General features: G+C 43.4%; 1 protein-coding gene across 1 annotated transcript; it reads right to left on the bottom strand.

Moving 5' to 3' along the window:
* Nucleotides 1–9,178: 9,178 nt before the first annotated feature.
* LOC147427030 (uncharacterized) lies at nt 9,179–10,949 on the bottom strand. Its single transcript, XM_086498262.1, has one exon. The coding sequence runs from the start codon at nt 10,883–10,885 to the stop codon at nt 9,179–9,181; it is 1,707 nt and encodes a 568-aa protein (XP_086354388.1). The 5' UTR covers nt 10,886–10,949.
* Between the last annotated feature and the right edge of the window lie 2,781 nt (nt 10,950–13,730).

Below are 13,730 nucleotides of genomic sequence, written 5' to 3'. Positions count from 1 at the left end.
GGGAGATAGCGAGAGCGAGATCGAGAGAGAAAGAACGAGAGATAGGGTACATAGATAGAGAGAGAGAAATAAAGAGATAGATAGTGATATATATATATATATATATATATATATATATATATATATATATATATATATATATATATATATAGAGAGAGAGAGAGAGAGAGAGAGAGAGAATTAACTAGAGAAAGCTACAGAGGTAGAGAGAGAGAGATAGCTACAGAGGTAGAGAGAGAGAGAGAGATAGATAGTAGATAGAGAAAGAGAGAGAGAAAGAGTTAGGTTGGCTGACCAATTGTGTGAAAAAGACAGAAACTCTCTCTATCTCTCTCTCTCCCCCTCTAGAAGAAACTATGGAACTAAAAGAGGCAAAGGGGTTTCGCCTGCTACATGCATTGCCATGTACACCTTGGAGTGCACGTATGTGTCTACCCATATAGGATTTGACCAATAAAGACGAGATTTTGACCCAGTGGTCTTGATCTTCGTACACCTCTGGACCGAGGTGTACGGAGATTGGGCAAGACTAGAGAATGCGAGGTAGTTTACATTGTGAGGAGTATATATATTAAAACAACATTCATAATCATTGTAGATGGCAACGTCATCAACTAACATGGAGGAAAAGATTGCATGCTCGTGCATGCTCTGCAAGTATCAAATCCTGCGCAAGCGTAGGATATGTAATGAGCATGTGCACAAGTACGGAGAGTTTGCTAAAGAAACCGTACAGAATCTACGATACGACTCCTACGGAACGGGCATTGATTTTCACGACATAGCACCTACATCTGAGAGAGAGAGAGAGAGAAAAAGGATTATGCGTGAAGGTTTGACCAATATAGAGCCAAGGATGGAAGCAGAAAAGGGCTCACACACACAGAAGACGACGGCATGGAGGAGATGCTAGATGCCTTCTTCCAGACAAGCGAGGAGAACGCTAACGAAGCAGCACCAGAAGCCGTGCGCCTATCTCCTGAAGACATGTTGAGGAAGTTGGCACGTCAACCAATCTATGAAGGTGCCAAAATATATGTGCTTCATACTTGTCTGGCGTTTTTGAATCTTCAGTCAGTGTACGAGTGGTCAGATGCAAGCATCATTGCTTTGTTTAGGTACGTAATTTACAAAAGATATTTTCCGATTGCAATGGTGACGTGCTTGGAGAGCTTTTTAATTTAATGTGGCTTAAACAGGTTGTTGGGGGAGCAACTTCTCCCGGCTGGCAATGAAATGCCCCCCTCTAGGCCAGACGCAAAGCAACTATCGGCCTCAGTTGGCTTGGACTACAACAAGATTCATGCATGTCCAAATGATTGCATTCTTTTTCGCAATGAATTCGCATATTGTTTGTCGTGTCCTAAGTGCGGAGCAATGCGCTACAAACAAGATGCAGTTGGCGAGACAGTGCCAGCTAAAGTATTGCGACATTTCCCTATTATTCCTAGGATCAAAAGCATGTTTCGTTGTGGTTCCATTGCAAAGTTGATGCGGTGGCATTCTACGAATAGATCCACTGACGTAACATTTAGGGTGCCCGCTGATTCAAAGGCCTAGAGGCACATTGAAGATACCTGGCCACATTTTAAGAGTGAACCACGCAATTTGCGTTTGGACATGGCAATGGATGGAGTCAATCCATTTGGCTTGAGAAGCTCATCATGGAGCACTTGGCATGTGTGCCTTATCAATTACAACCTCCCGCCGTGGCTTGCCATCAAGAAGGGTCATTTGATAATAAGCTTGATTGTACCTAGTAAGTTCAAGGCAAAAAACATGGATGTTTATCTAGCTACACTAGTTGACGAGCTCCAGGAGTTATGGCATGGGATCAACATAGCAGATGCGGTTGAACCAATAGGAGAACTACATGCAAGGATCCATGGACTTCTTATGTGGACTATGCATGATTGGCCAAGATACGGAGAAGCTTGTGGTAATGGTTCTTGATTTACAAAATTCTCGCTATTCGCAAGCACTTTGCCTTGGCATGATTCATGCTTTAATATATGCAGGGCTAACGACTTCGGGATACAATGCATGTCCAATTTGCGGGTAGTCTTTGGATGTGCGCTATTCTGCCTCTCTTCGAAAGACAATTTATCAAGGCCACCACCGTTATCTTCCAGATGGCCATCACTTGCGCGAAGGTCAGCTTGGTCGTGTCGAATGTCATCCTATGCATGTACAAGAGTGGCGTCGTAGATGGGAGCAACATGAGGGGCAACCTGTTCCAGAAATGAAACGTTTGTCCATTCTCCATACGTTGCCGTACTGGGGTGATCTACTAATTAACCCTTTGTTGGATCCAATGCATATATTCAAGAATGTGTGAGAGCTTCTGGAAGACAATCATGGGAATGAAAGACAATCGAGCTTCACGAGATGATTTGCAGTCATTTGGAAAGATGCCAGAGCTGTGGCCTTTCACCAATGCAGCTGGCCAAACAAAACTTCCAAGAGCACCATGGGTATTGCTAAAAAGTGAAGAGCGACAAGTTAAAAGGGTGATTTCAGAGTTCAGGACACCAACAAGATATATGCGATGTCTCAAGACAGCATTCACCCGTGACGATCAACTCTCAGGACTGAAATTGCATGACTGGCATAAGTTCTTGTAATTCATTCTTCCAATTGCGATCAAGGGGTGTTTAACGGAGGAAGTGCGGACCTTCATATACAAGATTTCAGAGCTAGTGCGGTGGATCTCTTCCAAGGAGATACGGGAGGAATCTATTGCAGTCGCAAGCGCTAACTCCATTCAGGCAGTTTTCATGATTGAGAAGTATCTACCCATGAGCTGCCTAACTATCCAAATGCACTTGCTCATCCATGTAGTAGATGAGGTTGCAGTGGCAGGTACAGTCCACAGCCGTTGGATGTTCTTTCTAGAGAAGTTCATGAAAACACTTAAGGGTTTTGTTCACCAAAAAGCGCGTCCAGAGGGGAGCATGGCAGAAGAATGGCTAGTGCAAGAGTCTCTTGTCTTGACGACCGAATTTCTATCCGTTTCTGACCCAGAAATGCCTCGACTGTGGAGCAATGAGGAGGATGCAAGACTGGTGGGAGAGGAGACGCAAGGGCAAGGGGTGCCAAAGAAAATGAACGACGCCATGCGAGAAAAGATCATGAAGTTCTGTATACTAAATTCAGCGCCGATGCAAAAATGGCTTGAAAGGTACCAAGAAGAGAAAGAGAGACGCAATAGGGAGCGACACGATTTCAGGCGAAGCCGAACGACTAGAGGCTTACCCTTGCTAGACTATCTCGATCCTCTACCTGAATTCCCTACAATGGCATGGTTGGACAAGATAGTGAGAGCAGCTCGACAGATCGGAGAACCAATATCTCTAGAAGAGGAGGAGCTGGCTATTGGATGTGACTGGAAGTATCATACATACATGGCATTGTGGTCGCATGGAAAGCATTTCAGAACACAACAAATTGACAGAAAAATAAACACGTTTGACAGTGGGGTAATGGTTAGTTTCATGCAAAAGAGCAAGGCCAGTGCCAGAGACACGAATATGAGCACTAGCAACCTGGATTACTATGGTCTGGTGTCAGATATCCTGAAAGTCAGCTTCAGGCGGTTTGAGATGTTTTTGTTGGATGTGAAGTGGTTCAAGGTGATTACTTCTAGTTGCAATGCAACGGTACACAAAGATGGAAACAAGCTTGTGCAAATAGATTCTACAAAGCTTTGGACAGATGCGAGCGACACATTTGCTCTCCCCAAACATTGCGAGCAAGTGGTCTTTGTACCGGACCCTTGAGAGTGACAATGGTGGTTTGTGGTTCAGGTTTCTCCAAGAAATAAACAAGTATTTGAAGGGCAAGAGCTCCTGGAGGAAAGTCGGTCAGACGACTTCCATACTACTGTGACATTAGATGAAGAGGACGAAGGTATGGCAGAGGAAGCTGACAAGTATACGACGGATGACGCAGACGACGCAGAATTGACACTTGTAGATGAAGATGCAATGGATGAAGACAATCTGCCAGAACGAGTTGGGGCAGAGTTATGTCTGCAATTAAAGATAGACGATGATACGGTGCAAGATCTTATCGATGATGCCTCACTCGTCGAGGCCTAGGCCTGTAAGTGTTTGTGTGAAGACGTTGATTTAAAATTAAGCTTAAACTTAATTTAAACAAAGGTGTTCTGACTCTTTATTTTACTTTCTTTGTGCAGGACTTTAGTATGGCAAACCAGTTTCCAGATCCCGCTTCTATGAGTGCAGATGCATTCATGGGCTTCGTCACACGGATGACGCCCACTCAGATGGCAGAGGCTTCTCAGTATTGGGTAGCGAGAGGCATGGGTACTACGCCTCCGGGCTTCACACCCGAGGGTCCGACGCCTATCGGGAAGACACCTATGGGGAGGACGCCTATGGGGGGGGACGCCTACGGGTACGACGCCTGCGAGATCTCCCATCACGGTCGCTTCGAAACCTAGGGGTGCGGCAGAGGCAGGTACGTCCTCATCTCCGCAGCACAGGCGCACTCGCTGATCTCGGGGATCGTCAGGTGGAGGTGGTGGTTGCTCTAGAGGAGGGTCCACAGATGCTTCGACCCCTCCTCACTCACAACCCCCGTCCTACCCAGGCACACCTCTCGACACACCTCTTGGCACACCTCGGACACCTTGGGGGACACACGATCCTAGTGCCTCCAAGCTCTATATTGTATGGGCAGATGGTTCTGTTGACATGGATAGAGTCGGGACTGAGATGAGACAGCGGATTCGCCAGCTCGCGGAGCTGCAGTTTTTGACCAACATTCTGACGCCTTGTCTTGAGCAGGATGAGGTCAAAGTCAGTTATATATTGTGGAGACCATGCTCCGGGTTCAAAGACTGTTCCGAGGTGGATCAAGGTTGTTGCACGGGACACCCTAAAACATCGACGAGATGCAGCTCGGCAGGCTTTCAGGACCGGCTCGCCGAAGCCTTCGGGCATCCCACACGAGACGTGGCTGCAGATTAGGGAGGATGAGCAGACAGTGGACACACAGTTCAGACAGCAGCGTCAAGCCGCGCAGATACGACAGATGACTAGGGGGACATCTCATCTTGGCAGCGGAGGGTTCGACACCTTTCGCTATGAGTTTGTGAGTTTCTAATCCAATCCTAGCTATGGCGTTTTTTGAAACGTGATGAATCATATATTCTTATTACTTTGATTTTTGTATAAACGCAGAATCTTCGAGCCCCGACACACCAGGAGGAGACAAATGGATATCGTAGAGGTATCTATGAAGTATTGAATGATCTTGATGCTTCAGGAGAGCCTGTAGACTGGGAAGCCTTAGAGTCTCGCTGATCGCTTGAGGTGAGACGTTAATATGTGTGAGTTGATTTAATTAAAAATAAGTATATGTGAAGTAATATCAATACTAATTTTGTGACTTGTCCTATGTGCAGGTTGTGACGTCTAGTCATCAGTGGATTTCATATATATGCTTTGTGAGACACAGACAGGCTTCTGTGTCTCTTTTTTGTATAGACATATATGGTTATGGTTATTGTTCAGACAGTTATTGTTTTTCTTATGGTTATGGTTATTGTCATTGTCATTGTATAGACATGGTTATTTCTCCTATTCTTGTATAGACATGGTTATGGTTCTTGTTTTGGCAAGCCCCTCCCAAGATTCGTATTGATCAATCACCAATGAGTGGTTTCTATTCCCCCCTTCCGGGAGGCGTAGTAGAATAGTTGCGGGATTCTGGTTATGCTTATGGTTATTGTTAATTTCGTTTATGGTTATGGTTATCTGCATTATGGTTTTGATCAAAGTGGTTATGGTCGGTTATGGTTTTAATTTGGTTATGGTTTTGCACAAATTAAGTTCGTTATGGTTATGGTTTTAAGTTGGTACGGTTATGGTTTTGCACAAAGTTCATTTCATTTCTTTCATTGGCCTTAAATCTCATGTGAGATCCTACATGGATAGCATGTAGGAGGCGTATACATGATATGGTTTTTTTTGAAAAGTTTATGTAAAAACGAAGGGAACTCTGCCGAAATTTTTGCGGAAGCACGGTTGATTTTGGTGCTGCTCGCTTTCTTGGGCAGAGGACAGCAGTCTGGCTGTGGCTGTGTCCATCTTTTCACTGGGCACAGGCTAGGCTGCCTGTTCTCTGCCCAAGAAAAAAAAATTATGTTATGGTCGTCGCTATGTGCGTAGCTAAGCCCGTTGAAATATGTGTCGATAATATTACCTTTCGACGCGTATATCGACGCATATAACGACGGACTTGTAGAGACGCGTATATCGACGGGCTTTTCGACGAAATGCGTCGAAACCGGCATCGAAGATCCCCTTTTTTGTTGTAGTGACAAAGTGAAGGTAATCAATTTGTTCAAGATCCCAAACTTATCCTTCCTCTCCCCAATACTAAAAATATTCAAATGTTATTGAAAGGCGTCCTTGAAACGTTAAATACTTCTTATGGAAGAACAAGTACAAAGATATGATACCATGGCAGTGGGGAAAATGGTAGTGTGTTGCTAAAGCTAATACAAAATCTTACCACCACTTTGGGCTCATGTAAAGATAGGTGGCAACACAGGTGAGATGGCATGTGAATCTGCCAAAGTAGTAGAAGCACTTGAATGGGGAGAGGCAACCAGATACTTCAAGAACTCAACCCGAGTGATCCCATTTTGGATCTCTAAGATTTGAGGTGATGCAATGAGTCCCTTTTGGAGAGAAATAGCTAGAAATATTAACAACAAGGGCTAACACATCTAACATAGTTCTTGAACAGAAACCACCTAAGCTCGAAACAGGCTAGCCAACTAACTACACGATTCAACCTTAGCAAAAATGAAAGTCTTTTGGTCAGCAAAGTGGTTAAAGGGATGAGTACGGTTATTGTGCCTATTGGTGAGGTTGAACTAGATTAGAAAAGCTTGGCATTGGCCCAGAAACATGAATCTAGCTCTCCCCCAAGCAGAAGGAACGTACACCAACCTTCTTTACAAAGAAGATTGGTTCTCTCCTCTTTCCAAACAATGGAGTCTGATGTGGCCTGATCAAAGTGGGAATTAGTTGCAAGTAACATATGGGATCTGTTATTGCCTAGCTTAATGAGGTTCTTCATTTAAAAGGTGCTATAGAGGGCCATTCCTACTGGGATCAAGGTAAAAATCAGAGGAATCGGCATGGATATACGCTCAGGATGTGAAGCAGCAATTAAAGACCCGTGCCACCTCTTCAAAGGCTTCCCGCGAGAAGTCTACAAATGGGTGCAAAAGACCATTAGGGAAAATTTGGATTCTCAAAGGGTCCCTGTAAGGATGTTTAACTTTGTCTCTCTTGTCCAAAGTGAGCAACCCGGTGAACTTTATGAACACGTTGTCTAAACCCCATCAACCAACATATCATTAGAAAGATCTTAGAAAGTAGGATTTAAAGCCACAAAGTACGACAAATTTGGAGCTGATTTGTAGAAGCTATGGCCTCCCCATTGAAGCTGAATGTGGGAGAGATTCCATTTATGAGACACAGTTGTCACATCAAAAAAATGGAATCTTCTAGAATATGAGGAATCTGATGGCATGTTATATAACAATAGATAGATCTCAACGAGTACATTCTAATTACAAAAGGTCCAACAAGTTCTGATTTCACTTGCAAAAAATTTATCGTGCGCCCGTTTTGAACAAGCAACATGCTTATAGGGCCCCATTGAGAGTCCAAATTCCCTAATGTTGGAGGATCCCCTTTTCAATAATGATTTACTCATGGGAGAAAATAGTTAGAAAGCAAGCCATTTTGGTAAGCACACAGATTGTCCACTTTTGCTTTCTCAAGCAAACTTGGAAAACGTGAAACATCCTGAACGAAACCCTGTGATGACCAAAATTTGGAGGAATCATACAATAGAGTAGGGATTGGATTTTCTCTATTGGGAAAAACAAGAATTCTGATGAGTGGAAACAAGCACTTGTAAACACTGGGTAGTAGGAAAGTGGTTGTTAAGGTCATATCACATCTTGAATTGTAACTGTGTAAGCGGCTATGACAAGGCTAAAGCCTGGAACCTGGATCCTCAAGGCACATGCTATGCTTGAGGCTCCTTGTAAATTCATTTCTGAGTTAATTTATCTCACAATTTGAGTATCACTAAAAAAGGAAATGGATAATATTGTTTGTGAGATTTTGACAATGCATGCCTTGAGATTGACTATCTTCAAGCTAAACAAGGTGAAAACGCACAATTCATATTTTCCCTTAGTGCTCGTGTCCCATGGCTTTGACAAACCGCTTAGTCCCCCTCATCTTCTTTGAGAGAGCAATTGATCGTTGCATGAGGTCATTAAGTCCATTAGGTTAGAAGAACATCAAAAAAAGGTGTGTACACACACCTATCTCCCATCCACTTGTTTTAACAAGCCAAAGAGTGGTGCACTAAGCAAGAGGAGAAGGAGGCAAATACTAAACTCCTAGAAAAAAATGAATTACAAAAAATGTAGAAATTAAGCAGTGACTTTGCTTAGGAACCCAAAAGGGACCGATCCATTATTACAAGCTATCGGCGATGGGCCAATTGTAAAGAATAATGCCATACCCATAACATGGTTTTCATGTATTGGTGATGGCCAATTGTGATAAAGATGCATCATAGGATTTTAGTGTATTCCGAAAGAGCATGTAACATATCGGGCCATAACAACGCACTCATTGTTAATAAGTAGCTTAACTAGGGCCAAGAAGCGATCGTGGGCCTTGGTCAGCTTGGTCTCCTCTACAATTGAGGGCCGTGCCGGGGCGATGGGGTCCTACCACAAGAAGATTTAGAAATTTTCTTATATAGGAAAATGGAGTCTTTTCAGAGTTTTTCATTCAAAACATAACATCATGAGCTTCTGCTCAAGAGGCACCACATACCTAGCTAGGTATGATTGGGGGCAAGGGACCACCGGGCCCCCCCACCGGACCGGCAGTCCCCTACCCCCAATCGTACCTAGCTAGGTATGCGGTGCCTCCCTCACAGAAGCTTATGATGTTGAGGTAAGTCACATTGTGAGAACTATTGTGAGAATCTGTCCAAAACTTCTTGTGCCAAGCGCAGGAGAAGAGGCTTATTGGCCATGGGCCAGGTAATGTAACTAAAGATGCCTTGACCCAAAAAAAAAATTAAGTATGCCATTGAATCTTGACTAAGACCTATGAGAATTAACAAGGCGCTTGTTGGGGAGGCCAAGTTCAAGGTCATCTTGGGACACAAGATTAGCATTAGGGTACTTAGGGACATCAAATTCGTGAGGAACGCGGTCTGTAGAATGCCTCGCAGAGGCAGCCACAGGTAGCAGAGCAAGGCCCGGTGAAGGACTATGTGCTGCCAGCCATGGATGTGCAGCATTCTCCTGCATTATCTTCATGCTATGTGATGATGTCGAAGACGATGTCGACGACGACGACGCAAACACGAATGTAGCCGCAACAGGCATGTCATGCAATGGCACTGCTTGCGGCATTTGGCACGTTGCACCGCTGCTGCTTCTGTCGCCCCGGCTCTTCATTTGAGCATCATCCATTGCATGATCAGAGGCTCCATCAGCCTTTGCTGCGGCACGTCTTCGTGCCGATTCTGAGGTGCGGTGTCGCATACTGTTCCCATCAGCGTCCCTCTCTGCCGAAATGTGGTAGCACAACAGTGCTCTCTTCATTAGGCTTCTCAGGTCACAAGACCCCCATGATAGCCCCCAGCGTTGGTGCTTCTGCTGACCTCCATTAAAGCTGTTGCCTAAGCTTCTAGAGTGGTTTTCAAGAAGCTCCAGTGTGCTCCCCATGCTTTTCGAGGAGTGGTTTCTTCCACATCCAAGCAAGCAGCAGCTAATTGCCTGGATCTTGTTGTAATTTTCATGCACAGTTGCCTCGTTAGCTGGATATGGACGCTTTTCCAGCCACTGAGCCTGCTCGTTAATTGGTGCGGTGCTACCGTCCTTGCCGGTACTAACTTCTATGACAGGGGTTTTGTCTGAGATAGATTGCCTATTTGATTCACTACCATTATGAGGAGTCGCCGCTGACGAAAGCCTGTGGTGCATGATCTCATGGGCATGGTCCATACTAGCACCCCTTGACTTGTGCGCTGTGCTATGATACGTTGACGATGCCGACGAAGGCCTATGGTGCAAGACCTCATGCACAACATGACTGTTGAAGGATGAGCTCTGCCCAAGATGACTCTTCACATCCTTGCTTGCATGCATTTGATGATCGTGCCGATTCGCCGTTGCCGATAAGAATGTCTTATGCTGCGTTGCTGAGGGTGCCTGACGATGCCGCTCTGCAAGAAAGGTCTTTTTTTGGCTAAGGTGGCCTTGAAAGTGCGATGCCGATGATGTCCTGTGGTGAGCTATCTTATGGATGTTATCATCAACATCGTCATCATCATCATCTGTGAGAGAGATCATGGAGAGCAGGCAGTTGGCAAGCAAGGCAGGCGCGGAGAGCTGGCCATGGTTAGACACTTGGATATCTTTGGCCACAACCGCGGCGCGGTGAAGGCATTGAGAATTGGCAGAGCTTGTGTCGCGAGTGAGCGGGCCAGAGGTTTTCTTCTGCAGAGGGCTCTTCTTGTGCGATGGGAGTGTGCCAGAAAACGATTGGGTCCTAGTGGACTTGCTTGGCGTGACAGGAAGGGGCGTGCGATGCAGTACTGGAGCTGGAGTGGGGGTGCTGTATGCCTCTTCAGTCTGGGTATTGTCTGTGGAAAATGTCCTCTTTGGGGTCTGGTCATCAAGTGTTTCAATGGGGCTTTTGATCACTTCAACAACATGAGGATGATTCTGTGCGTCATGAACCAAGGTAAGAGAAGAAGGGCTTGAGGAGAGCTCCTCTAGCACTTGCTGCAAGAGCATGGTTGGGCTGAGCTACTTGAATATGCTCTCTCTCTCCGTCTCTCTCTCTCTCTCTCTCTCTCAAACACACCATGTCATGATCAATGAAAGTATGTGCATGGGATACCCATTAAGGTTAGTTCTAAAGCGCTCTCTCTCTCTCTCTCTCTCTCTCTCTCACACACACACACACATATGCGTGCAGACAGCTCCCGAGTGATACCCGGAGGCCGGATAGGTGCTTGTCTGCAATATGCGCTTCAGGCTGAGGGTGGTGGTGGTGGTGGTGGTGGGTCGGCACGTCTTTTTACTCTACACACGCACGTACCAATCACGAATTATACTTCCCTGCTTCTTTGAAGTTTGACTTGAATCTTGAACCCCACAAAAAGTCTCTTCCCCCCCCCCCCACCACCCCCCAAAACAACAAACATCATAAAATCATGCAATTGATCCCACGGAAGCTTATTTTTAACGCCCTGCTCCACACCAATTTTAAGAAAACAAGGTGAAGATTCACGTTGGTATACTAAAACAATCAAATGAAAAAAAAAGTGAGTTTTTTTACAAACACCAATTTTAAGAAAAGAAGGTGAAGATTCACGTTGGTATACTAAAACAATCAAATGAAAAAAAAATGATCTTTTTTTACAAACAAAAAACATCAGAAGATTTCATCAATACTTCACATGAAAAGTAGGTCTCATCAATATAGGAAATAAGAAAGTATCATGTGTAGGCTTGTTTAAGAAAGTCAAGAATCATTTTCGCAATTATACACAATTCCTTTTAAGGTCTTTTCAACAACAAAGCTTTGAAAAAAATGAGCTAGTTTTGACTATAATTAGAATTTTGTCTTGAAACACAGGTGGGATTCAGTGCTCGAAATCTTGGGCTTGTTTTCATAGTCTAATCAATGGCACAATTGGGACTTTTGCCCATGCTTAAGGTATTTATTGAGATTTATAATTAACATGCCTAAATTTTGACCTTTAAAATCAAGGTCCAATAAAATTACAACAGGATTATTTACTTTTCAATTAGGAAATTCACATTGTAAACAAGGATATGTGAGCATTGGTGGGATTTTTCCTTTTTCTCTTTGTTGGAATCATTATTAGAGCAATTTCTCCAAGGTTTTGCTCTTACCCTATCCACTTGTCAACTCAACTCCCTTATTTCCTTCTTTTGATTGAGAGAGATGTGTAAGGAGCTAGATGAGAAGCTAAAAACACGGTCTGATTATCTATTGAATTCGCTGACAATATTGTAACCAAGTATGTAAACAATGTGTGTGAAAAACAGCATGAAAGAGTAGACTATTTACAAGCAAGCCTTGCACATCCTTTTCATTGGAAGAAGGTCATGACTAGTGCAATGCAAATCTTTGAGAAAGATGTCAATACGATGCTTGATTTGTATTTTCTTGTCATGTAACGTACACTGCTAAAGGAAGGAACCTCGTGTACTAAAGCTTGCTTTCAAAACTTGTGACACATGAAGGACAACTTGGGCCATTATGTTACTCTAGGTTACAACATTCACAAGTTCAATCATTCTTAGTTCAAGCACAAAGTAAGATGAGCACTGATTGGCATGATGCAAGTTCATAACACAAAATAGTGACATGACCATTGCAAACATTCCTGTAGGAAGAGGTAAGACAATCTGAAGGCAATGCCAACATGGGAGGCCTGATAAATGGTCTACACATGCAAGGCCAATTGTGGCATGTGCAAAGCATGGCAATACTAGCTTGAAGCCATATCAACGAGAAATCAATACAAGACTACATTGATACCCACTTAGGCCAATATACAAGATGCAAGAAAGAATTATTTCATTTGAGAAAGGCACTACATCAAGTGCACTTCCTTATCAAATTTTTGTCTCTTCTTTGAGGATATGCCTTGCCATAATGAAAACAGTAGATTCAAATGTAAAGAAGAAAGTCAAATGATCTCTCTCTCTCTCTCTCTCTCTCTCTCTCTCACACACACACATAGTAAGCTAAGTTTAAAATTTGAATTGCACGAACAAAGCAAGTAATAAGGTAAATTGTTATGGTCTCTCCTTTTGACATTTGTCATAGCGAACAAGTATTTGGCAATATAATGAACGTTGATGAAGACGTCGATGTAAATGAAATAAAATGCTTTCCTAATGGCTCTAATGGCTTGAAAACGCTAGAGGAAGAAAATCAAGAAGAAAAACCAAATGTATGAGATGCATTCAACAATCTCTATTTATATGCACACAAGTAGACAGCCAAAATGACTTTTTCACAAATGCATTAATTAGTTTGGGGAGGAGGAAGAAAGGAAAAGGGAAAGGTGGGTGAATAAAAGGGAAAGGAGGGGGGGGGGGGGGTTTTCCCTTTTTTTTTATGGCTCAAAGGGAGCTCAAGGACCAACGTAGACATATAGCCTAGTGGTTTACGTTGAGTTTCATACTATGTAGGTGATGAGTTTAAGTGCTACTCATCAATATTGGTTTTAAGTGATGATGTGCATGGACATGCTAATTGGAGATGCTAAAGGATCTTGGGGAGATTCTATCTAATGAAGTAGAGTAGGTTAGTCTTTTTGACTTTCCGCCTCCATGGTATTTTTATTTTCTAAACTCACCACTTATGCAATGGAGATGCTTTGAAAGGATTTTTAATTTGATGCTTTGAAAGGATTTTTAATTTTTGAAATTGGGGAGGCCTAATAAATGAATTGATAAACTCAAACTTTAGTGTTTCTTCATGAAATTCAATGGCCTCATAAATAGTTTTTGTATGCAAAACGATCACACACACTTGCATGGACTATGTCCTTCAAACACCCGAGTAGACTTTCAAAATATTGCAAAAAATTGTTTC

Source organism: Adiantum capillus-veneris, chromosome 24 (genome assembly GCF_014529385.1).
Source record: "Adiantum capillus-veneris isolate H3 chromosome 24, ASM1452938v2, whole genome shotgun sequence".
In the NCBI taxonomy this organism is placed as follows: Eukaryota; Viridiplantae; Streptophyta; class Polypodiopsida; order Polypodiales; family Pteridaceae; genus Adiantum; species Adiantum capillus-veneris.
Note: the sequence above shows the minus strand (reverse complement) of the source record. Positions and strands in the feature narration are given on the sequence as shown.

Excerpts from the sequence above, each read along its gene's own strand:
- LOC147427030 (XM_086498262.1), bottom strand. The coding sequence starts at position 10,885 with ATGCTCTTGCAGCAAGTGCTAGAGGAGCTCTCCTCAAGCCCTTCTTCT.